This window comes from Nycticebus coucang, chromosome 3, assembly GCF_027406575.1.
Source record: "Nycticebus coucang isolate mNycCou1 chromosome 3, mNycCou1.pri, whole genome shotgun sequence".
In the NCBI taxonomy this organism is placed as follows: domain Eukaryota; kingdom Metazoa; phylum Chordata; class Mammalia; order Primates; family Lorisidae; genus Nycticebus; species Nycticebus coucang.
In genome coordinates this window covers 145,906,138-145,931,514 of record NC_069782.1, presented here as the reverse complement: position 1 = coordinate 145,931,514, position 25,377 = coordinate 145,906,138, and the positions used below count along the sequence as shown (strand labels likewise).

General features: G+C 48.9%; 1 protein-coding gene across 1 annotated transcript; it reads right to left on the bottom strand.

Moving 5' to 3' along the window:
- Positions 1 to 6,475: 6,475 nt before the first annotated feature.
- KCNK18 (potassium two pore domain channel subfamily K member 18) lies at positions 6,476 to 18,479 on the bottom strand. The gene is made up of 3 exons (XM_053582451.1): positions 18,266 to 18,479; positions 15,614 to 15,742; positions 6,476 to 7,275 (listed from the first exon to the last, which is right to left on the bottom strand). Exons 1-3 carry the CDS (start codon positions 18,477 to 18,479, stop codon positions 6,476 to 6,478), a joined length of 1,143 nt encoding a protein of 380 aa, XP_053438426.1.
- Between the last annotated feature and the right edge of the window lie 6,898 nt (positions 18,480 to 25,377).

Sequence of the window (25,377 nt, the reverse complement as noted above, 5' to 3'; positions counted from 1 at the left end):
GACAGGGGACAGAGGTCCGCAGCGCCCTTCCACAGGGATGAAGATGAGGACAGGGGTCTGAGGCGTCCCCTCGCAGAAGACCACGGCGGAAGACCGGGGTCAGAGGCTCCCCGCTTCGCTGGGGACCGCCGCAGGAGACACCGCTCGCGCGCGCTGCAGAGTAGCCCGGCCCCAGCGTGGAACGCGCCACCTGCTGGCCCCGGAGTGCGAGGCCGCGCGGTCTAGCGGCGCCACCTTCTGGCCACATGGGAAAACGCAACCTCCTGGCCGGAGCAGAACCTGGAGAGCTGCTGGCGAGCGGTTCCCCCTTTAGCGCCCCGCGAGCTCGGAGTCCCTGCCCTCCCGGGGGCTCCCAGCCAGGACCTGCTTCTCTCCCCCTGACAGCGCCTGTTGTCACAGCTCCTTGCGCCTCCAGGAATTGGGCCTCCCGGAGCAGACGCCTTCATCCACGATACCTTCCACCCTGTCTTCTTGGCTGTCATCTTAACGAATCCCTTGACATCCCTGAACTTCAGTTTCTTCTTATGTTAAAAGGGGCGCTCATAAAGCCACGTGCAGGGCAGTGAGATAACTGGACAGAACGACCCCCCACAAACAGTCAGCGCGTACCGCCCAAGGCTTTGGTCGCGGAGGTCCGACATGGATGTGGGGTGGGAAGAGCGTCTCTGAACCCAGGAGTGGGAGACGCATCAGGTGACCATCAAAATAGCCCCTCCCCTCATGAGTCGGGAGCTTCTGGAGCAATTTCCAGGCCCCTTAATTCTCCAGACTTTAGGCTGGCTAGGACTTCACAGATCCTCCTGGGCAGTTGGTGATGGTCCTCCCAGAAAGGCCTGCTCAGTCGACAAGCAGCCTCCTGTGATCTCCATGAGAAGCCTTGAGCGTGAAGATGACGTGTTTGCTCTTGCTGGGACAGGGCCAGTTGTCAGGTAAGCCCCCTCAGCACCCCTGCCACTGTCCAGGACCTAGGCCCTTGTGCCTTCTCTGTGTTGCTGTGTCCACAAACTGTCCCCATGGAGAGGTTGTAGAGTGGTTACAGCAGTGGTTTTCAAACTTAGAAATCAAATATTCTGAAGCAAACAGAATCATCTGGAGGGCTGGTTAAAACCCAGCATAGGTCCTGGGTGGAGACTGAGAATCTGCATTTCTGACAAGTTCCCAGGGGGTGCTGAGACTCCTGGTCCACTGAGAACCCCTGACTTAGAGTCTGACTAGACCTGGGTGCAAATCCTGGTTCCATCATGTACTGGCTGTGAGATTTGGGGGTAGTTACTTGACCTTGACCTCAGTTCCCTTGCTATCAAGTGAGGGCAATTGGCCCCAACTCTCAGTGCTGCAGGGAGCATTGGCTGAGATGGGGCCTGCAGTGCTCAGCTAGGGGCTGGCGGGGGGTGCGGTAATTGGTGGCTGCTCTCCTTAGCCTGTGTGTGCTCCTGAATTCCACCAAGAGTTCTCCTGTAGGTGGTATGGTGGCTGCCGCAAAGTTAGGATAGGAGGATTGAAAGGGAAAGAAAACAATGAATAGACGTGATTTTATTTGGGAACCTTGTTACAATCCTGTAACAGAGGAAGTCACCGTGGCCTCAGTGGGGGAGATAAGGGTGACCGCTTCTGGGAGTCAGGAACAGTACCTAGAAGAGCGGACACATGGACTGAGCCTGGAAAGCAAGGCGTCATCCATCCTAGTAGGGAGAAGGGCACTTCAGGCTGGGAGAGCAGCTAGTACGCTGCTTCTCAATTCTGACCACACATTGGGATCACCTGGAGATCTTTTAAAACCCCAGTGCTCAGGTGGCACCCTACGCCAATAATGTCTGAATCTTAGAGGGTGCTATGGACTGAATGTGTCCCTCCAAAATTCATATGATTCAAACCTAGCCCCTAGTGTGATGGTATTAGGAGGTGGAGCCTTCGTGGGTGATTAGGTTTAGATGAAGTTGGAGCCTCCATAATAGGATTAATGCCCTTATAAAAGGAGACTGCAGACATATGGACACACAAAACCCAGTCATGCTGGCTCTCTGATCTCAGACTTCCAGTCCCCACAATAGTGAGAAATAAATTTTGTTTTAGCTACCCAGTCTATGGCAATTTGTTGGTGAGCTAACAGGGAGAACAACCATATGAATTGTTTGAAGCTTCCCAGGTGTCAATGTGGGATAAGGCTGAGAACCACAGAGCTAAGGCTTGAAGGAACAAATTTACATTTCTGCCCAGGGACATGGAGCAAATAGCTCAAGGTGCCTGGAAATGGGCTGCCTAAAGCAGAAATGGGGGACAGGAAGGCACACTGGGCCATTTCCTCAGAACCATGGAAGAATTCTGACTAGCAAATGAAATAAGCAAATGCTTATGGTCTTTAATTTGCATAGTGACATTCCTGACAACCACCAAGTTTGCATTTGAACCCATCTTGCTGTTGCCTCAAGAAGGGAGTGGCTGGGAAGTTCCTACCACCTGATTCATCTTAGGATACTCTGAGCTTAGAAAACAGCCAGCACTCTGGAATGCTTGTTGAATGGATCAAATAGCCCTGTTGTCCAATGATGTGCTCCCACTTGAGTGGCCAGTCTCTACTGCACGTAGGTCCAAGGGGCTTGCTTTGTGATGCCTCTCAGCTGGGCTAATGTGGTTTGAGGGATGTCAAAAAACTCCATAAAGACCCCCGTGCCTGTGGCTGCTGCCTGAAATCCCACTAATGGAGCCTCATGTGTTTTGCTGATTCTTGCTCACACCATGTCAACTGCATTCCCAGAGGTAGGTTTTCAAAGGTTGCAGGGGCGGAAAGCCCAATGGTTATGGGGAAATCGGGGGGAAGATTCAGAAAGAAAGACCTAAAAGCCCTCTGAGAGACCACCCTTGGCACTGGTCAGAGCCTAGGATGGAATAAAGGAGCCATAAAAGACAGTTGCTTCTTTTTTTTTTTCAAACTGGAACCTCCTGGCCTTTTCCCTTGGTCTTGCAATTTTTATGCTACACCCTAAAGGAAAGTTCACTATTTTCTCAAGGACTAATTCTGCTAATCATAGGATCCAGATTGATCTTCGCAAAATTCTTTCAAAGAGGAGGGATGTAATCATAAAACATTTCTAATAACCAACACGGTAAAAGACTGTGATATTCCACGCGTGCGTCAATCTGTTTATCCCCTGACTTGTTTACATCCTCTTCCAGGCTGAAGCTCCTAAAAGGGATTCTGAGAGAAGGTTTGAATGCAAATGGGTTCTTTAGGAGGTATCTCAAAAAGCCTCTGTGGAGTAGTGGAGAAGTGAAATGGGGTAGGGGTGGGGGGTGAAGGAGGCCAATATAGTGTGTGCTAATGAGCAACTGAGGTTTGAGTCCACTGGGGTGTTTGGGGAGACAGTATTAAACATGTCCCATTCCACAGGATGGGCATGGGATCTGGACACCTTATATCCACTAGTTCCCATCAGTCATTGATTGGTGGTTGCTCCCAGTAGCATTAACTCCTTGGCACTTCTAAGCTGGCAGTGCACATACTCTTGGCCAGAGATAGTCCTCAGGGAAATGTAATTGGAGTGCTATACCGACCAGCCCATTCACATGCCAGCTAATCTGTGAACAGCTCAGGAATGTGTCCACCCAACCAGTGCCAGCCTTTCATTCCATTCATTTAGGCACCAACACTTTCATGTGCTAACTCATTCACAAGGCATCATCATCCTTGGGCCAATTAATGAGAAAAATGGTCTACAAAGAATCTGGCAACTGAAAAATATCCCAGGCTCCAGTGAACACATGTGGCAATTCTACTTAGTGGTATCAGTGTATTTGAGGTAATTTTCTCTATTAGTGTGTTTTTATTTCTTGGGGTTTTTTTTTTTATTTTTAGTGTCTTTATTATAGGTTTTTGCTTTGAGGTAACCAAGAGACTTACAGAGACAATCTTATACTTGTAAGAAGTTTGACAACTTAACTTTGATCACAAAGAAAAGAACAAAGGACTAAAAAACTGTCCACTTTAATTTCATTTTCCCACATTTTGACTTTTTACTGTTTCAATTTATATCTTTTATGTTACCTCTGAACAAATTTTCATAATTTCATTATTTTTGTAATATTCGCCTTTTCATACTAGAGATATGAATGGATTACATGCCACTATTCCAGTAGTAGAGTATTCTAAATTTGTCTGTGTATTTACTTTACCAGTGAGTTTCATACTTTCAGATGATTTTCTAGTTGCAAATTATTTTAAGTTGGTGGACTCCCTTTAGTGTTTCTTATAAGACAGGTCTAGTGGTGATGAATTTTCTCAGCTTTTGTTTGGGAAAGTTTTAATTTCTCCTTCCTATTCTGAGGATAGCATTGCTGGGTCAATTATTCTCAGTTGGCAGTTTTTTCCTTTCAACACTTTGACTACTTCCTATGCCCTCCTGGCCTCTGCTGAGAAGCGTGCTGCCAGACAAATCAGAGTTCCTTTGTGTTATTTGCTTCTTTTCTTTTGCTGCTTTTAGATTCTCTCTTTGTTTTTGACCTTTTAGAGTTTGATTATTACATGTCTTTGGGTAGTCTTATTTGGGTTGAATCTATTAGGGGGTGATCTAAATGGTGATCACCATTAGATGATCTAAAGATCATCATCTAAATGGTGATCTTTGACATTTCTATACCTGGATTTCAGTTATGCCTTTGATTAAGATTTCTGCTTTCTCTTCCTCAATTCCCTCTTGAAAGCCAGTGACTCTTAGATTTATTCTTTTGAGGTTATTTTCTAATTTTGTAAATACTCCCCATTCTTTTCATTCTACTTTCCTTTTTCCATCTCTGATTGTGTGTTTTTAAATAATCTGTCTTTGATCTCATTCTTTCTCCTGCTTGATCAATTCTGTTGTTGAGACCCTCTGATGCATTTTTTCTAGTTCACCCAATATATTTCTCAGTTCCAGAATGTATGTTTCATTTGTTCTAATTATTTCAGTCATTTTCTTAGATTTCTGATAAATTTATGATTTATTTTTCTTTGTTATAATTGAGTTTGCTGAGTTTCCTTAAGATTACTATTTTATTTTGCAGAGTTTTTTGGGGGGTGGAGTGGGGCTGGGTTTGAACCTGCCACCTCCAGCATATGGGGTTGGTGCCCTACTCTTTTGAGCCACAGGTGCTGCCCAAGATTGCTATTTTAAATTCTTAATCTGAGAGCTCACATATTGCCATCTTATTAGGCTTCGTCCCTGGTTCCTTACTTTGTCCATTTGGGGAATTCATGGTTCCATTTGCTATTTCTTAATGAATATACATCTATGTCTTTGCATTGAAAGATTAGTTATTTGCTCTAGTCTTTGCTGTCTGGGTTGGTGGTTTGTTCTCTGTAGTGCATATGTGTTCAGAGGTTCTGTGGAATTTGCCCGTTTAATTTTTTAGCCTTAGATTACTGTCTCATTTTTGGCACTAAGTAGTGCCTTAAGCCCAGGTTTGCTGCAGCTTTCACAAAAGTTCAAAGGGCTACCTGTCCTGGATGGGGGGGTGGGGGGACTCCAAAGGGGATTCCTTGGCTGTGTGGAGAGATGGCTAAGGGTTCATGCCCTAGGATCTGTGGATAGCACCTCTTACAATGTGATGCTGCTGAACTAGCTCTCTGATTTAACATCTTCCTTATCTGAGATGGGAGAGCTGCCCCTGGGTTTCCCACACTGAGGCTACTAGGTCCTTCTCTAATACCTGTCTCCCGCTGCTTTCAGGGGTCCCTCTCCCTATAGCTGATCTTACTTTTTCCAGTGTAGAAACCAAGAGTTTGGGGGACTTTTCCACGTGGTGCCTTGCAACTTGAGAGAGGGGCATCTTGGATAGCGAAATTCATTTCTCTTAACGTCCACTCACAATTTTTCACATTTCTGTGGCTCTGGGATTGCCACGGCCTCATTTTTGTGTTCTGGAATATTAGTGGTTATAATTCTATCATTGGATAGTTGGTTTGGTTTATATTGTGGAAAGTAAAGCTAGATTACTTCTACTTCACCATTTTGGTAAAGTCTGGCTTCAGTTTACTTTGTATTTGCTGGGACGAGGCTGATCTTACATGCATTCATGCAGTCATAAGAGACAAAGAGGTTGCTAGTGATTTTTCATCCAAGATAACAGGGAGCATCCCAGGAAGATTTTAATTTAGATTAAAGTACAAATTCCAAGAATAAAGAGGTTTTTTTCCCCCTTGTATCACAAGAAAACCAGTAACATCCATAAGGTTTGTTTTGTCTACACGAGGTGGTGCTTTTAAAAAATGAGGACAGAGAAATTAATTAGACTTTGGAGAATGGTGACAGTTTTTTCTTCATGTCTGATAAAAAAGGCATTGGGCAGATTGCTGTGGGGCCTCAAGACTGAACTCAGCTCTAAGCTTCAAGGTCTCTGATGACAGATTGCAATGCTACTGTGGGTCTAACCACATTGCCCTAAAGGACAAGGCAAGAAAACCACTCTGCCAGTGTCTGATACTTGAGAGATGATAGAGCCTTCACTTTTTAGTGAGATGGTAAAACTTCCCTTTTGCAAAGAATAGCAAGAGATTTTTGTAGATGTTAATCAGCCTGTTTTGTACCAACTTAAAAGCAATAAACACAATCTCCATACCAACAATGATGTAAATGGAGAAGAAGAGGAAGAAGTTAGGGTGTTCTAAAACAGTATCCCCAAACCCAATGGTGGTCAGTGTGACAAAGCAGAAATAGAAGGCACTCTCAAAGTCCAGGTGTTTCTCCCAGAAGGGGAGGACGGCAGCTGCACAGGAAATGTAGGCAAAAACGACAAGGGCAATGATGGGGAGAGGGACATCCAGCTTCTCCACCTGCTGCCCAACCTCATCCAAGTTGCTGATGATGGAATATGAGAGTTTCCCTGACACCAGTTCGGGACACGAGGTGCTCCTCTCCATGGCCTGCGTGGGCAGTTGCAATATGTTTTGTTTCTCTTGTGCAAGAAATCTCTCAAACAGCTCCAAGTTGTGGCTTGGGGCTGAAGGACACTTGCTGGGTGCGGGGCCTGGGAGCTCTTCGGCTGTGACGGTGATCTGAGGGATGGCTTCATTTGCAGGCCTGGTGGCAGGCTTCCTCCTGCAGAGCAGTTGGGAGCACCACTTGGAGAGGTGACAGGTGAAGAAAGAGAGTTTTCGGAATCGATTGTAAGATGTGGATAAGATGGTTGCCAGGATGTCACCTGTGTCCGTGAGGACCAGGAACATCAGGGGAATACCAAAGAGAGCGTAGAGCATGCACACGCACTTGCCAAGCCTGGTGACGGGGTAGATGTGGCCGTAACCTGAAAGAGAAGAGTCTAGGGTTGCTATCTGTCACTTTCTCTCCATCCCACAAGAAACTTTAAAGAAATCTTATGCCTTGACCCTCCTTAGCTTTATTTTTTACCCAACATGTTTGAAAATAATCATCTCATGGCATTCATCCACTTGTCTGGCGTTAGGCCTGCTTTGGCGGGAGGGGCAGGGAGTAAAGTCCACATTCCCTTTAGGATAAGGAACAACTCACACCCAGATTTGTGACCTGAAATGTCCTTAGCAGGGGACAAGCACAGGTTTGGGGATGAGGTGATTGCCTTGCATTCTGCTGCGGCCATTTCTGAGTGTCCCCAAGAGGATGGGCTCAGCTCATCCTGGAAGGACAGGAGAAGCACAGGTGAGCAGGGCTGGACAGGTTTGCCATCGTACCCACTGACTTCTTCATCCTCCATGGAGGTACTGGCTGTTAAGAAGTCCTCCTGGAGAGATCTGGGCCTCTCTATATAAGAGGCACTTACTATGTGCCAGTGGTGCACACGACATCACAGATAGTTTTAAGGACAGTAGAAAGATAGAAGATGAATATAACTGCTGCCCTCAGAGCCACTTGTGAGTTAGTAGATTGGACAAACATGTTCACAGATGACAGTGAAGCCATTAGTAGCCCAACATCTGGGATCTGACTGCCCTGTGTGAATCCCAACTCTGCCATTTACGAGAATGTTACTTGACTGCTCATATGTTTACAGGATTCCCTGTAAAATAAGGATGACAATCCCTACTTTATATATATATTGAGTAGTTGGGAGGATTACATGAGGCTTGGGCCTGGCACACGGGCTATTAATAAATGTTGGCACCCTCACCCTTGAGAGCTAATAGTATAACTGCCTATCGAGCACTTCTGTGGGCTGCGCGTCACTCAATCTCCATACACAGGTTATTTTTATTTCCTTTCACAGATGGGGAAACTGAGGTACAGAAAAATGAAGTCACTAGGCCAAGAGCACACATGTGCTCAATAGTGGAGATGAGAGTCAAACCCACAGGGCTCTCTGGCTCCCAAACCAGTGCTCTCAACCAGTGAGAACCAGTGAGCTAAGCAAAGGGAGGGGTGGAGTGAGGCCTCTGCGCTCTTCAGGGGCTCCTCTCTCTCCCCCTTCCATAGCCCTCCCCTCTCATCTACAGAGGGGCAGGAGCAGAGAGACGGCCAATCCTACAGCACAGGTGGTTGGAGCTTCTGGAGCAGGCAAGTTTCAATATGCAGATGAAAAAGCTTTAATTCCTATGTTTAATTTTTTTTTTTTTGATACCGTCTCACTTTGCTGCCCTCAGTAGAGTGCAAAGGCATCATAGCTCACAGCAACCTCAAACTCTTGGGCGTAGGTGATTCCCATCTCCGTTCTCTCAACTAGCTGTGACTACAGGTGCCCACCACAACACCTGGCTATTTTTTTAGAAACGGGGTCTCACTCTGGCTCAGGCTGATCTCAAGCTTGTGAGCTTAGGTGATCCGCCTGCCTTTGGCCTCCCAGAGTGCTGGGATTACACGCATGAGCCACCATGCCAGCTAGCCCCATGTTTAATTTTTGATGTCATAAGGGATGATTAATACAGAAAAACCCAGCCCGATTATGTAAATTAATTTGAAAGTGACTCCTAGGCTGGCTAAGCCCCAACCACCTCCAGCACTGCAGTTTCCTATGGCAAACTCTGGTTTTAGGCTCTGCCTTCTGGAGACATGCAGGCTTTCAGGTTGCCCACCCCCAGCAGCATCCCAAGAGCAGGACAGGGAGATGTGGCCCTCAAAGGGTCTCATCAGTCTGCATCCATCCCAGCACACTCAGCGCCACTCTCGCTGTTTCCACTAGGCACCATTTAATGGCACTAATTCATTCAATGAACATTTATTGAGTGCTTACTGCATATGCTGGGGACACAGTAGTGAGCAAAGTAGAGAAGGGATCCAACCTGGCTGAACCTCTGGTTTAGTGGGTGAGTCAGATATTAATCATAAAAACCCACACGAATGAGTATGTAATTACAAACAGAGACCTATAGCAGGAAGGGCGAGCGCAGACTGTTCTATGAATGATACAGCAAAGGCACACATCCCGGGTTAAGGCTCGGGACAGATTTTCCGGTAAGGTGACTCTTGAGCTGAGATTAGGACAGGGACTAAGAATTAGCCAGGAGAAGAGAACAAAAGCAGCATGTGCAAAGGCCCTCTGGCGGGTTCAAGAAAAGGCAGTTCAGGGCGGCGCCTGTGGCTCAAGGAGTAGGGCGCCAGCTCCATACACCAGGATGGGGGGTTCAAGCCCGGTCCCAGCAAAAACTGCAAAAAAAAAAGAAAGAAAGAAAAGGCAGTTCATAGGTTCATAGGGTGGGGCAACCCCTACATGGAGTGTACCAGGGAGTGCCCGGGAGCTGAAATCTAGCCTGTGGTGCCTTTCCCAATCTGTGAGCAGGGCTATGTCTACCTACAGGGAATGTGATTTTTCACCCATATGTCACCTAGCTGTCACCCTAGTTCAAGGAAGAGAGAGGACAACAGTGTGGCCAGTGTATAGGAAGGCAGCAAAGTGAGGCCATGGAGGTGAACGGGGTCTGAGGGCTCACCTGACAGAGAGGGAGGTGCCTTGATCAGTTTGGTAGGCCGAAAAATGCTCCCCCAGAAAGATTTCAAGTCCTAATTCCCGGAGTCTGTAAACATTACCTTATTTGGAAAAGGGGCCTTTGCAGATGTGATGAAGGACTTGGAGATGTGGAGATCATCTCAGATTATCTGTGTGAGCCCTAACTGCAGCATAAGTGTCCCCATGAAGGACGAGGCGGAATAGGATTTTATTTTTTTTGAGACAGAGTCTCACTATGTTGCCCTCAATAGAGTGCTGTGGCATCACAGCTCACAGCAACCTCAAACTCCTGAGCTTAAGCAATTCTCTTGCCTCAGCCTCCCAAATAGCTGGAACTACAGGCGCCTGCCACAACGCCCGGCTATTTTTTGTTGCAGTTGTCATTGTTGTTTAGCTGGCCCGGGCTGAGTTCGACCCCACCAGCCTCGGAGTATGTGGTTGGCACTGTAACCACCACGCCATGGGTGCCGAGCCAGAGACAGAATAGGATTTTACACACAAGAGAGGAGGCGGCGGCAACATGACTCGCAGCCACAGATCTTGGAAAGCTGGCCGCTGCCGGTACGGGGAGGGGCCGAGAAGTCTCCCCTACTAGAGCCTCCGGAAGGAGTTCAACTCCGGAATGCCTTGCTGTTCCGGCCTCCGTAACTTGACAGGGTAAGTTTCTATTGCTTTGAGCAGGCAGGTTTGTGGGAATTTGTTAGAACTGGCACTGCCAACGAATACAAGCCGCTGCGGTGCCTGCCCAGGTGAGAAATGATGGGAGCTTTGGGCAAGGTGGGGGCTGAGAGGAGGAGAGAGGCACAGAGACAAAATAGACAAAATTTCTATTTTGGCAGAAATTCTAGCAGGAAAGGGGGATGGCCTGAACTTGGGGTGTCCCAGAAAAGCTGGGGGGTGGGGCACAGAACAGGCACTCCTGATCCACTGCTGTCCGTGGCAAAGGTGGGTATAGTGGGTTATAAACAAGGAGGAGCCTCTGTGGTTGGCTGTGGTTGAAGTAGGTTTACAATGCAAGAGATCCAGAAAATCTAGCAAGGAAGTGAGTCTCCAAGAGCACACAGCCCCTGCAAAAGAAATGTATTAACTGTCCTCATTACCGAAAGCTGAATTGCATAATGGAACTCCTATCAGTTCGTATAATGCATTCACATATTCTGATACCATCAGCTCGCTGCACTTAGCCCGTGAGTATTTAATAGTCCTTGCTCTCTCCTCTTTCATCCAAAGGGCTGACCCAGTTGAGAATGACAGAGGATCAACTGGCCTAGCACCTATCTGGTATCCCAGGCTTAGCATCGAGGCCAGGTGTACTTCAAGTGGCCCAGAGCTGCAGGGCAGGAAGTAGTATTACCAGAGGGACTTTCAAATACGTTATTGATTATGGGGAGTCCAGAACATTCCCCATATCCTTTTCCCATTGTAATTACTGGGCAGCATGATGCCCTAATTGACTTGTATGATGGGCAGTAGCATCACTTTCTTGGAATTTAAACCAAGCTAATGCATTTCCATTAGATCAGTGATTCTCAGTCTGGACTCCCATTAGAATCACCTGGAGGGCTCTGAGAAATGCTGGTGTCTGGGCTCCATCTCTAGAGATTCTGACTTGATTGCTGGGCCGGGGGTGGAGCCTGGGCTGGGAGCTTGGAAATGCTCTCCAGGTGACTCTGATGTGTGGCCAGTGCAGAGGACCGTGCCTTGGGTTAGGGCCTCTCAAACGTTAATAGGTGTCAGAATCACATGAGAACCTTTTAAAACCCAGATTACTGGGCCCCACAGCTATGGTTTCTGGCTCAGCAGGTCTAGGATGGGTCCTGAGAATTAGTTTGTATTTCTGAAAAATTCCCCAGTGACGCTGATGCTACTTTGACAACCATGGCAATCAGTTGTTCTCAACAGGGGACAATGTTGCCCCCCAAGGGAGATTTGGTGATGTCTATAGATGTTTCTGGCTGCCATGATGGGGGCAGCGGGGTAAATGCTATTGCATCTAGCAGGGGTCCTCAAATTTTTTAAACAGGGGGCCAGTTCACTGTCCCTCAGACCGTTGGAGGGCCGAACTATAGTTTAAAAAAAAAAAAACTATGAACAAATTCCTATGCACACTGCACATATCTTATTTTGAAGTAAAAAAACAAAATGGGAACAAATACAATCACACTGTCGCATGTGGCCCACGGGCCATAGTTTGAGGACCCCTGCCTAGTGTATAGAGGCTGGAGATACACTCCACTTCACACAATGTGCAGGGCAGCCCCTGCTGTCCCCGAAAATTAGCCAGTTCATGAGGCCAACAGTGGCAAATTCAGGAAAAGAAAAAAGACAAAGGTAAACCCTAAACCCTCAGCTTCTTGCACATCTCCAGGGTCTTCCTTGCAGTAGCTGCTGTCCTGGGACTGTTCTTGAGCTGTGGGTTCCCCTGGAAGAATCAACCTCAGGGCCTGACCTCAGCCCTTCCTCCAACTCGCCCGCAGTGAGTCCATCTCAGAGCCTGAGCTTGCTCCCTGTGCCCCGTTGCAGCACCTACCTTGTGGGGTTTGGTGAGAATTAAATGCAATTCAGCATATTAAAGCCCCTTCGCCCCACTGGGGTATGTGCTGAGTGGTAGAGCTGTTGTCTGTTTCCTCCTGCCAATTCCCTGTCTCCCTCGTGTCACCATTCAGGACAAGAGAAGCCACATGGGGCCTGTACAAGCTCTCTTGTGGCTCTGACTGGTTTGTGAAGCAGTGTGGTGGACCATGGGCATCCACCCCACAGCCTTCCCCCCCTTTTCCCTAAACCCCCCTTTAGGAGTGGGCATTCTGGTGCTCTGATCCCCTACAGAAGGCTCCAGGGGGGTGATCCTTGATAGTTATGACACCCCTGGAAAGAGACAGCCAGCCCTTTCTCTACTAGTTGTGGGTGTGTTTGGTTGGGGTATGGACTTGATGGCCTCTTGTGACCCCCTGAGTGGAAGGATGGAGAAAACTTGGTGCCCAATGCCATGACTGAGTGCACCTCAGCTCTAGAGCTGACCCCCACTGGACTTCCTACTTGTCTGGTGACACATCTTCCTTATGGTTTAAGCCAGTTGGTTGGGTTTTCTGTTAGTGACAGCTGAAGGCATCCTGGCTGCCATTTATACACATGGTCATTAATTGATCCTCACACTGACCCTGACAGGCAGGTCTAGAAAGGTTGTGGGCCCAGGTCTGAGGCTCAGAGGGGCTATGTTCCTTGCTGGAGAGGACACAGCACTAACCCAGGACAGCCAGCCTCGAGAATCCACAGCTGGCCACTGTGCTAGGCCACCACCCTGCATGTGAGGGGACCTGGCCTCGGCTCTGTGATCCCTGTGGACAGAGCCCTCCCAGGGACCAGATTGGCACCTGTGTTCTCTTGAGTGAAGAGGGGGGCCACTGTTCTTATTGCTGGCCAGCTGGGGAAGGGCTGAGTGATGGGCTACACTCTTGGTGAGTGTGGCTGACAAGAGGAGGACAATCACTCCCTTCCCTCTCCTGTGGCTCCTACCAAGCTTGCTTTGTTGCTCCAACCTAACTCAACTAGCCCTGCTGTGCCACCAGAAGGGAACTGAGCATCTGCAGGCCAGGTGGAGCCCCCACACACACACTAGTTACCAGAGGGTCCTGAGCTACTGCTGGCCCAGGGACATCATGCTGCCATCCCGGGAGGCTAACTCTCCTGCAGCTTCTCAAACCACTCTTCTGCACATTCTCTGACCATCAGCCACAATGCTCTTGTCCTCCAAATGCCCACTAAAACCCAGAATTTTACCCGTTCTGGAAAGCTTGCACCCTTCTTTGCCTGGTTAATCTCTGTGATCCTTCAGCTCCACCTACCCCAGAAATGTCAGGAGCCTTCATCCTATTTTAGCTGCTCCCATGACCCTTAGCTGCACCTCTTCAATGCTCACCAGAGTTGGTGGTTGTCAACCTAGGTGTTTGCAGTGACTGTCACTCTCCTTCACTAGAACAGAGCTCCCTCCACCAGGGAGGGGGGCAGCCGACCAGTTCCTATGTGCATAGGTGGCCTGAGCTCAAATGAGCTGTGTGCCCTTTTGAAACTGGCTGACTATGGGTGCCTCAATTTCCCCATCTGGAATGTGGGAACAATAACAGCACCTACTGTGACGAGCTAATTAGCATGAAGAACTTAGAGCAGAGGCCAGCGCAGTGGCTCACACCTGTAATCCCAGCACTCTGGGAGGCCGAGGCGGGAGGATAGCTTGAGCTTAGGAGTTTCAGACCAGCCTGAGCAAGAGCTAGACCCCATCTCTACTAAAAATAGAACAAATTATCTGGGTGTGGTGGTGCACACCTGTAGTCCCAGCTACTCAGGAGGCCGAGGGAGGAGGGTCACTTGAGCCCAAGAATTTGACGTTGCAGTGAGGTAGGATGACACCACTGCTTTCTAGCCTGGGCAACAGAGTGAGACTCTATCTCAGAAAAAAAAAAGAACTTAGAGCCTCGTACATCTTAAGTACAAATGCCTTTGCCAGTAAGGCTGCTGCTGCTTGTTAAGTGTTCAATACAGATTTGAGGAAGGAAGGAGGGAAGACGGCAGAAAAGAGGGAGAGAGGAGGGGTGGGCACCTCTACACCCCAGTTCCAGTGTTCTCTGTCACCCAGGGGCCTGCCCTTTGTGTGGCCCCTGAAAGGGGGTCTGCGGCTGTGAGGGTCCACAGAGCCCATCTTTGAATGAGTGGGTGGTCACATGGACAGTCAGCTTCTCCCTCACACTCAGCTCTGGAAGAGACTGCCCTGGGTGACATTTACTTGAGGATGGCAGATACATGGGAAGCAGGTGCAGGGACAGGATGAGGCCAGTTCCTTGCCATCCCCAATGCTGTCCCTCCCAGAACTGCCATCTGTACCAGCCCCTACACGTGGTGTCTCCAGGAGCCTGAGCTATCTCTGCCTCTAAGGCACAGCTGGGCTCCTGGGGCTCCCTGGACAGGGTCCACACAGAAGCCCCATGGCCCTGTGAGGCTGGCAGCCTACCTCTGAGAAAAGAGCACCAGATGCAGAGTCTCAAAGCCTCTTGGTGGGTGCTGGCTGCGCCCACTGCATCCCATAGCCTCTGACTCCCCCCATAACAAAGGGCTCACAGCACCTGGTCTGCAGGGCCTCTGTGAGCATCAGAGGAGGCGGTTGGACTTAACTGCATGGGCAACTCAGGTCGTGCCACCACCAGTACCACACTTCTGCCAGAATACCCTGGGCTTGTCACTGTCGCACACTAATCATATGTGCTTGACACATGGTTGCTCAGGAGCCTGCAGGCTCCATGAGGGCCAGGGCCACACCTGCCCTGCTCCCAGCCAGGTCAGGCCCCTACTGAGGGCAGGTTGTACATTGCATAAGAGTACTCAGTCGAGGTGACAAGAAGGGGTCAGAATGACCACATGCCTCGCTCGTGGGGGCCTACATCTGGCATGGGGCTGCACCACCTGAGGGAAGGGTGTGCTTTTCTAATTTGCACAAAGGCGACGTATGGGCCAGTGGCTGCCCTGCTCACTGCTGAGCTCCTGTGTTGGGCACAGTGCCCACCTGGCACAGGGTAAGCACATCAGCCTCATTGCTCATATTAAATAAATCAAATGCTCGTGTGTCCACTGAGAGGTCCCCAGCCTCCCTCTTTCCCCCTCTCCCCCACATCTCTCTCCCACGCGACAGCATGTGGCTAGAGGAGGCCCTGGCGCACGCTGCCCTTGCCCTCACACTTACCCACGGTGCTGACCACTGTGCAGCAGAAGAAGAGCGAGCTCAGGAAGGACCAGTCTGCAGACCTGCTAAACCACTGGGGATTCACCTTCCGCAGATGCTCCTGCACCTTCTCCTTCTTGCTTGTCATGGCTCAAGAAAGACAGCACCAGAGTGAGGGAAGGGTCTGCTCTTCAAGAAAGGTCCCTCCCAGGCAAAGGGGACGGAGTCTCCCCCCAAGGACTGGCTGCCTGCCTATGGGCCCCATCAACACCAAAGCTTGGTGCCCAGAGCCCTCCTGTAAAATGCTTCTGTGGCTTAGGTCCTGCCACTGGTGCTCATGAAGATTAGGAGCCCACAGAGCCCCTTGAGGGACCCATTAGGCCCAAGCTCAGCCCTGGAATTGCCGTGTAGCCTTAGTGCTTTCCTAACTTTCTGAACCTCTGTTTCTTTTGCCTTTTGAGGGAAGATAACTTCCGCTCTGCCTTTCTCATGGGAGTTCTGGAGAATTGAAAGCAAAAGTGCTTTTAGGAAATGCAAACTGGGTGGCACCTGTGGCTCAAGGAGTAGGGCGCCGGTCCCATATGCCGGAGGTGGCGGGTTCAAACCCAGCCCAGCCAAAAACCACAAAAAAAAAAAAAAAAGGAAATGCAAACCATTGTCTGGATACACATTGTGTCCACTCCCGAAGGTCATTAAGTCTGACTGACTTTGTGATCTTTGGTTCCAGCTGCCTGGGAATGTCTCCTTCCGGGCTGGGAAACCTTGGCTTCCTATCATCAGCCCCAGGGCCAAGAGAGCAGGGATGGGAACCCTGGTTTCTAGGAGAGATTCTCTGGTTCTTATGGTGTGAGCAGTCAGTGGGCTTTGGGACCCCAGAGGCAACCTCCCAGTCTCTGGTATGGTCAGAAGAGGCTGGTGCACAGCAGGCAGTCACTCCTCATAGGAATGGGCACCAGCGTGGGAGTCCAGGCCACTGTATTCAAATACTCCTCCCCCCACCCCCCAACGCTGACAAGTTCCAGGACAAGAGGATCTTTTCTGAGCCTTGGTTTCCCCATTGGGGATCAGCATAACATGGTGGTGAAAGGCTCAGGCTCTGCAGTTCAAGTGCCTGGGGCTGAATTTCTGGCTCCATGTTTTCTAGTTTGTGAACTTGGGCAAATTGCTTAACCTCACCGTGTCCCAGCTTCCAAATCTGTAAAAGGAGCACAGTTCATTCCCAATTTTTAGGGTTCTTATGAGGATTACGTGCAATAATGTGGGAAAAGGTCTCACATGGGGTCTACACTTAATTAGTGTGGTTGAGCATTTTATCTCTAATAAAAATCAGAAGGATATGGAGTGGGACTGGTGCTGAGTCCCCATGCCCTGTTGCGTATCAGCTTCACCTGGGGAACTTTTCAAAAAGAAGATTCCCAGCCCAGTCCTGCGGATCCTGATAAGTGGATTTGAGGAAGTGCCTGGGAATGTGTATTTCAGACAAGCTCCCTGGGTGCTTTGGCTGCACAAGCTGATTGGAGAGCCTTGAAGTTGGCTGACAGTCCAGACCCTGTGATGACCAGAGTGCCTGTTTGGCAGCAATGACAGCCCCCTGGTCTACCGAGGGAACCTGTGTCTGCCTGGCAAGTGCACAGGGAGAGGGACCCTCCTGGAGGGCAGGCTGTGCCCCTGTGACCAGCCTCTAGTCTTTTAGAGCTGTATCTGCCCCCACAGCAAGGTCTGGCCTGTGGGAGGAGCCGGGAGCAGCGAGCTAGTGACCTGCTGTGCCCGGGATGGAGGGCGGGAGCCCCTGCATCCTGCACCCCATTCTTCCCTGGACTTTCAGAGGCTGTTTTCCCCTTGTCTTGTATTTGTTCTGCTCTGTTGAGGACATCTTAGCAAGGCTTACTTCAGGGAACAGAGCAGAGACCAGTGACTGGATACAAGGGAAATGCAGTGAGGACACATATAAAGTGCCTCTGTCTTCCAAGAAGTTGTGTGTCCCTCGTCTCCTCTGCTTCCTGCAGGGTCCCTGTGACTGACAGGCTTGAGATTGGAGGTCTTCTTCTCCCTGCAAACTGAGACCCAAAGAGAACAAAGGCTCTGCCTCCGGGGCCACACTGTGAGCTGGAAGAGAAGCGGGGACCTGAACCAGCCCCCAAGCTCTTCTCACAGCATCTCCCCCACCACTGAGCCAGATGTTAGAAAAGCCCTTTGAAACAGGATGTGGGCGAGTTGGGGGCAGGCTGCTTGTCCTGGACACCCAAGTTTGGATTGTCTCTTCAGTCCTAGTCCCTGAAAACGGAGTCCTGGGTCAAGCACAACTCTGAGGACCAGCCGAGGACCTCCCAGCCCCAGATTTGCTCAGCCATCTTCTCCACCCCACCAAATCTCCAGTAATCATTCTCCCCAGAGCCTGCCAGTCGGAGTGGGGCTGAGGCTGAGGCTAGTCTGGCCCTCCTTTCGGTGCTTTCCCTACTTAATTCACAGCACCCTTGAGAGGCCATTGGTCTCCTCACTTTTCAGAGGAGAAAAGTGAAGCTCAGAGAGAAGTCACTTGCCTCAGGTGGCCAGGAATGGAGAGGACACAGCAGGCAGCTGTGAGATCCAGCCTCCTACAAGGGAGCCCTCTGCGCCCTGGGGGCCGCTTCTGCCACAGAGGAAAGGCCCACCCTGCCCAGGTGAGGCACCTACCTGTTCCATTGCATTCCAAGATGCTGCAGAGACCCTCCAAGAACTCCTCAAACTCTTGGTTCTCTGCTCCCAGAACCTGGCCACCCTCGATGGCAGAAAAGAGCCCAGCACCCACCAGCGCGTAGGTCACCAAGGAGCAGAGAAAGCAGAGCCCGGGGAAGAGCTTCCCGGCGGCCCCTGGGCAGCACCTCCTGGCCTGGCCTGAAGCCTCCATTCTCCCTGGAACACGCAGGACAGGAGGAGTCAGTGCAAGAGGCAGGAGCATCCAGGCAGGACGAGGGGGGTGGGAGTGCACCCGGAATGGCCAGGCTCCAGCGCTAAGTGGATGGTGCGAGCACTTCCCCAAGGACTCAGGAAGCAGCCGGCAACTCATCATGTTCAGTTCATCCGAGCTACTCCGATGGCGCCCTCCCTACTGCCCCAGATTGCTATTGATCCAGGGGCGGCCAGCCCCGGAGCTGCGGGAGGATGGCGTGGTTGTGTGCTTTGTTTGGCCTCTCCCATCCCCAGACTGCAATTCTGACTTCCAGGTACCAAACCCAATTTCAGTTTTCAGTCAAGCAACTGTCCTTTCTGAGGATCATCTATCTATGGAACCTCTTGGTCTAGGGTACCTGGTCTCTGGGTCAGGGAGTAATAATAGCAGCTAACGTGGCCAGAGTTCACAGTTCCCAAAAGGCCTTTATCCTGTGTGGTTGTAATTACTGGCCTCGATCTCTCACTCCTATAACACACCACCATTGTTGTGACTTCATGGTGGGAGGAGTGTACTTTCTTGACCCTTAGCTTTGGGGTAGGCCACACAACTTGCTCCAGCCAATTAGGCATTAGCAGATATAACACACAATTGAAAGAAGCTGGTGCAGTTGGACTAGCACAGCTGAGTCTGTCTGCTGGGAGATAAATGTGCCCTAGATGGCAGGGTGGAGATTCATGCACATTGAGACCCCACTTTAAACAGGGATCCACTTGCTATGGGTCTTTGAGCAGCATGGCTTGTGACAGCCTTCTGCTTGTCCTTTAAGTGTTTGCTACCGCTTTTGAGGCCTCTTCTTTGGGAAGCCCTGTCCAGTGACTAAGCAAGGCAAGGGTACAAAGCCTACCCATTTCTGTCCACTGCAGGAGGCCTCTAGCCTGCAAGCTTTGTTGTCAAACTCCCTGCTGGTCTGCAGAGAGGCTGTCAGGTCTACATCGTGATCCAAAGTCTTTCCCTAGCTCATCTGCTTCCTTCCTTTTCCTTTCACAGGTCTTACTTCTCAAGAAAGCTTTTGCACTCCTGACTCTGTCTGGGTATCTGCGTCCCAGAGAATCCAATGATAGTTGGCTCCAGGAGTGGTCTCAGAAAGGCAACTCTCAGGTGGGGTCTGGGGACTGTCAGCCCTCAAGTGGTAAGGAGATGGTGTGCAGATAGCCCTTGGTGCAAGGTGGTTGCTCAGTTGTTAAACTTTTCTCCGGTGGTGAGATGGGATGGTGTGTTGGCTAGTACCTTGATTCAGGCATACTGAATTGATTCTAGAAACATACTGGAAGAATACTACAAACACAAAGATAACAACTTTGGGTTGTTATTACAACATTGCACTGATGCCCTGAAGGCAAACTTAGAAGAGGGAGGTTAGTAGGACCCAGTACAGCCTCTGTTGCTGCAGTTGGTCTCGGAGCTGTTACTCATGGTCTCCTTCCCTAATCATCCATCTAGCTATTCCTTGCTGCATCTGCCACCTTGTCTACTGGTCTACTCCTACCCAGTAGCATGACCTAAATCTTCATTCCTGAAGGACTGTGCCCTTGGTAGCCATACTCTTTTGGTGGTGGAGTTGCTTGTGTTTATCTATTCTCAGACAGAGTTGAGTAAGTACCAAGAGGCACACACGTAGTCTCCCAAGTGCCACCCATATTAGTCTCAATCTTATTGGGTGAAAGCAATCCTAACTCCTTCTGCTGACCAGGTAGATTGCCCTGACAAGATGGTCACCCAAGGGCCAGGCGCGGTGGCTCACACTTGTAATCCTAGCATTTGGGAGGCCGAGGCGGGTGGATTGCCTGAGCTCACGGGTTCAAGGCCAGCCTGAGCCAGAGCGAGACCTCATCTTTAAAAATAGCCACGTGTTGTGGTGGGTGCCTGTAGTCCCAGCTACTTGAGAAGCTGGGGCAAGAGAATCACTAGAGCCCAAGAGTTTGAGGTTGCTGTGAGCTATGACACCATGACACTCTAGTGAAGGCAACAAAGTGAGACTCTGTCTCAAAAAAAAGAAAGGAAAGAAGAAAGGAAGGAAGGAAGACAGGAAGGAAAGAAAGAAAGGAAGAAAGAAAGGAAAGAAAGAAAGAGAAAGAAAAGAAAGTTAGTTGATAACCCTTTTCTTGCCTGCTAGGTCCTGGACATAGGACCCTAAAATACCTAGGCAGCATACAGTGTAATTCAGTGGGCCCTTTGCTGGGTTTTCAGGCACATGTTTCTCCCAGGGAGATCAGAACCAATAACGCTGCAGAGCCCAGGGTTCCAGAGTGGAAAACAGTGGAGGGATGTGGTTGTATAATGTTCAGTTTGAAAAGGAGCAAATGATTCATTGCTTCTGTACTGCCCTGAAGAAAAAGGAGTCAAGATCTCCAAGCCTTGAAAAGCCAATACACTCACCCCATCTGTGTCTGGTCTCCTGGAGGTGGAGTCAAGTGTAAAATCTCTCATGCCCACCCTCAAATGCCTTTTTAGTTTTCATCTAAAAAGTTTTATAGTTTTATGCTTTACATTTAAGCCTGTGATCCACATTGAGTTAATTTCTAGTAAGGTGTGGGGTTTACGTCAACGTTTGTTTGTTTGTTCGTTTATTATGTCAACAGATTCCCAGTAGTTCCAGTGCCATTTGTTGAGATGCTATCTTCACTCCATTGGATGTTTTTTCTCACCTTTGTGAAAAACTTGTTGAGTATATTTCTGTGTGTCTATTTCTAGGTTTTCTCTATTCCATTGATCTACGTGTCTATCCCTCCACCAATACTATACCCTCCACCAATTATTGTAGGTATGTAATAGGCCTTATCATCAAATAGAGTGATTTCTTCCACCTTACTCTTTTCAAGATTGCTGTAGCTGTTTTAAGGCCTTCCCACGCAAATTTTAGGATAATCTTGTCTATGTCCACATAAAACGTTGCTGAGATTTTAATAGGGATTGCATTAAATCTATAAATCAATGTAGGAAGATTCAACAAAGAAAAGATGTCCAGTGTTTCCATCCATGAACATGGCATGTCTTTCCTGACCATTACTTTTGAACAACAGCTTAGTGTGCTCCCATGATTCTTTACTCAAGCCAAGAATTGGCTTTGTAAGATAAGAAGGCGTAGGTCAAGTTATTTGGTATATTTTAGGTAATACAGTCTAAGCACTATTTAATGTGTAGGAGGGCAGTGTTAATGGATGAGAAGAGTTAAATAGTGGAGGTCTGAAAGTGTATTACTATTCCTCATTTTAAGTCTTTTCAAAAGACATATTTCAAGTATGTAGACTAGTGTATTGTATAACCAGACAAACCCTTCTGTACACATGGTGATGAGTATCACAATACCATCCCCTATCCAGGGAGAAATAGGGACCCGAAAGAAAGGGACCCCACGATAGGCCACACAGTAAGATAAGTAAACTCTAGCTCAGTAGCCGGATCATCGAATGTAAGTAACTCAATGTGTCTATTTCCCAATTTCAGTTTTTACTGAAACATTCCAGTCTTTTCTCACATGTATAAGAGTCATATGGCCACATTGGGGTAATGTGATGGTGGTGGCAGAATGTGTGAGAACCCACAGAGGAGGGAAATATGGTGGATAAATAAAGTCAAGGTGACCTGAATTCTCTTTGTTTTTGGGAGAAATAAGCCCATAGGTTAGCCATTTTCCTAGAGAGGAAGGGAGATGGGTTGGGTAGAGGCCTGCCTCTCCTGAACACTAAATCCTTCTACAATGAACAAGTGGGCATCAGGCAACCAGCCCACAGATACTCCTGGGGCTCGCTGGTCACCAGCTGATGTGAGGGTCCCCTCCATCCCATGGAAGGAGAGTATGGAGATACGTGGTTCCTATACTTACATATGAGTTACGAAGTGAAATGCAGACTCTCTGTGCCTTACAGAGTCAGAAGAAAGAAAGACAGAGAAGCAGAATGGAGGTCAACAAGAATCGAGGGCAAACCTTCCTGTCCCTGAGGGGGAAGTCGCAGCAGGGTTTTCCTTCCCAAAATGAGTGACCACTTTTCAGAGCACAGAGTGTACAAGGTGCAGGTAAAATGAAATCAAACTTTAAAGCCACCTCATGGTCTCCTGAGACCCAATAAGGTACCTCACTCCAGGCAGATATGGTGTCCACAGACAACAGAGAAAGGGGGTAACATTATTCAGTCAAAGATGAACCCTAATCCAGGATTATGGGAGTGTTGTGGTTTGAATGCGTGGGTCTCCCCAAAATGCGTATGCGATAGTATTAAGAGGTGATAAATACTACTCTTTAACCTCCTCTAGGAGGTGATTAAGTCATAAGGGTGGTGCCCTGCTGTGAGAATGAGGAAACATGACTCTGAGAATTTTGGAGATGGTCCCAGCCTGGCAGGAAATGGCAGCACCCAGTGCCAAGCTCTGTCTGAAGCCCATAGAGGGCCAGCAACCCCCCGGTGAGGCGGGGCTCACTCAGTGAAACAGGTAAGGGTGCTGGGCAAGAGCCCTACTGGACAGTGTGGGGACTGTGCTTAGTGACAATGTATCCTGCACTTGAAACTTCTGGAGAGAGATCTGAAGTGTTCCACCACAAACAGATGCACAGGGTAATAAGCATGTCCCTTAGCTCCATCTAGCACTTTCTGATAGTGTACACATTTCAAAACTCCATGTTGTACAACATAAATGTACATAATTTTATTTCTCAAGTTAAAAAAATAAATAAAAATTTTAAAAAGTCTTCAGGGGTGGTGCTGGTGGCTCGAGGAGTAGGGCGCTGGCCCCATATACTGGGGTGGTTGGTTCAAGCCTGGTCCTGGCCAAAACTGAAAAAAAAAGATTATATATTTATATATATATATACACATATACACATACATATATACATATATATACATACATATATACATATATATATATTAAAAAGTCTTCAGAATTAACTGTGGCCAAATGAAATCAAACTATTCCTGTCACTGGATAGCCTCCCCTTGTGTGTGACCAGCCTCTCCCTTCCTCTTGACATTAATTAGCATCTAACTGAACCAAAATCCTGATGCCTAGCCATCCTGCCCTACCATCTACCCCTGACCCTTCCAGAACCCAGCCTAGGCCTTTAAAGCTTCTGCTCTCCCACTGCAGCCCCTGCTTCTCACTTGTCCTGGCCCCCCCACCAAGTACAAATGTTCATGGCTGAACGCTGGGCTCAGCCTGAGGCCATGGCCTCACAGAGTGAACTGTGAGTCATCCACCAGCAAGGAACTGAGTTTTAAGCATCTTTGAACTGAACTTTGGATCTCTGGCCTCCACCAGGCAGGACTTTCTGAGCTCAATTGGGTGGGTAGGACCAGGTTTAAGTGACTTTGAACTGAACTTTGGACCACTCTCCTCTATCAGGGGAGGCTGTCTGAGCCCAACTGCGTGGGCAACTTTGTACTGAACTCTGTACTTTCCACTGGGTGGAGGCTCTCTGAGCTCAAGTGGGTAGGCTGTGGCTGGTGCCTGAGTGGCTCTTATCTGAACTTTAGACTTGCACCACCCCCCCACCGGCTGGCAGCCCCCCGAGCTTGACTGGACAGGCAGTGCTCAGTGCCTGAGCGACTTTGTCTGAGCTCTGGGCCTATACTGTCTAGAGGCCTATACTGTCTACTGGGCCTATACTGTCTACAGGCCTATACTGTCTACTGGGCCTATACTGTCTACAGGCCTATACTGTCTACAGGCCTATACTGTGTACTGGGCCTATACTGTCTACAGGCCTATACTGTCTACTGGGCCTATACTGTCTACAGGCCTATACTGTGTACTGGGCCTATACTGTCTACAGGCCTATACTGTCTACTGGGCCTATACTGTCTACAGGCCTATACTGTGTACTGGGCCTATACTGTCTACAGGCCTATACTGTGTACTGGGCCTATACTGTCTACAGGCCTATACTGTCTACTGGGCCTATACTGTCTACAGGCCTATACTGTGTACTGGGCCTATACTGTCTACAGGCCTATACTGTCTACTGGGCCTATACTGTCTACAGGCCTATACTGTGTACTGGGCCTATACTGTCTACAGGCCTATACTGTCTACTGGGCCTATACTGTCTACAGGCCTATACTGTGTACTGGGCCTATACTGTCTACAGGCCTATACTGTCTACTGGGCCTATACTGTCTACAGGCCTATACTGTGTACTGGGCCTATACTGTCTACAGGCCTATACTGTCTACTGGGCCTATACTGTCTACAGGCCTATACTGTCTACTGGGCCTATACTGTCTACAGGCCTATACTGTCTACTGGGCCTATACTGTCTACAGGCCTATACTGTGTACTGGGCCTATACTGTCTACAGGCCTATACTGTCTACTGGGCCTATACTGTCTACAGGCCTATACTGTGTACTGGGCCTATACTGTCTACAGGCCTATACTGTGTACTGGGCCTATACTGTCTACAGGCCTATACTGTCTACTGGGCCTATACTGTCTACAGGCCTATACTGTGTACTGGGCCTATACTGTCTACAGGCCTATACTGTCTACTGGGCCTATACTGTCTACAGGCCTATACTGTGTACTGGGCCTATACTGTCTACAGGCCTATACTGTCTACTGGGCCTATACTGTCTACAGGCCTATACTGTCTACTGGGCCTATACTGTCTACAGGCCTATACTGTGTACTGGGCCTATACTGTCTACAGGCCTATACTGTGTACTGGGCCTATACTGTCTACAGGCCTATACTGTCTACTGGGCCTATACTGTCTACAGGCCTATACTGTGTACTGGGCCTATACTGTCTACAGGCCTATACTGTCTACTGGGCCTATACTGTCTACAGGCCTATACTGTGTACTGGGCCTATACTGTCTACAGGCCTATACTGTCTACTGGGCCTATACTGTCTACAGG

Bases quoted from the DNA above. Each gene is read 5' to 3' on its own strand.
- KCNK18 (XM_053582451.1), bottom strand. From the start codon at position 18,479: ATGGAGGCTTCAGGCCAGGCCAGGAGGTGCTGCCCAGGGGCCGCCGGG. The intron at 15,743-18,265 runs GTAGGTGCCTCA...GTCTTTCTTGAG, and splicing joins CTTGGAATGCAATGGAACAG to CCATGACAAGCAAGAAGGAG. The intron at 7,276-15,613 runs GTAAGTGTGAGG...CTTCTCTTTCAG, and splicing joins CACAGTGGTCAGCACCGTGG to GTTACGGCCACATCTACCCC.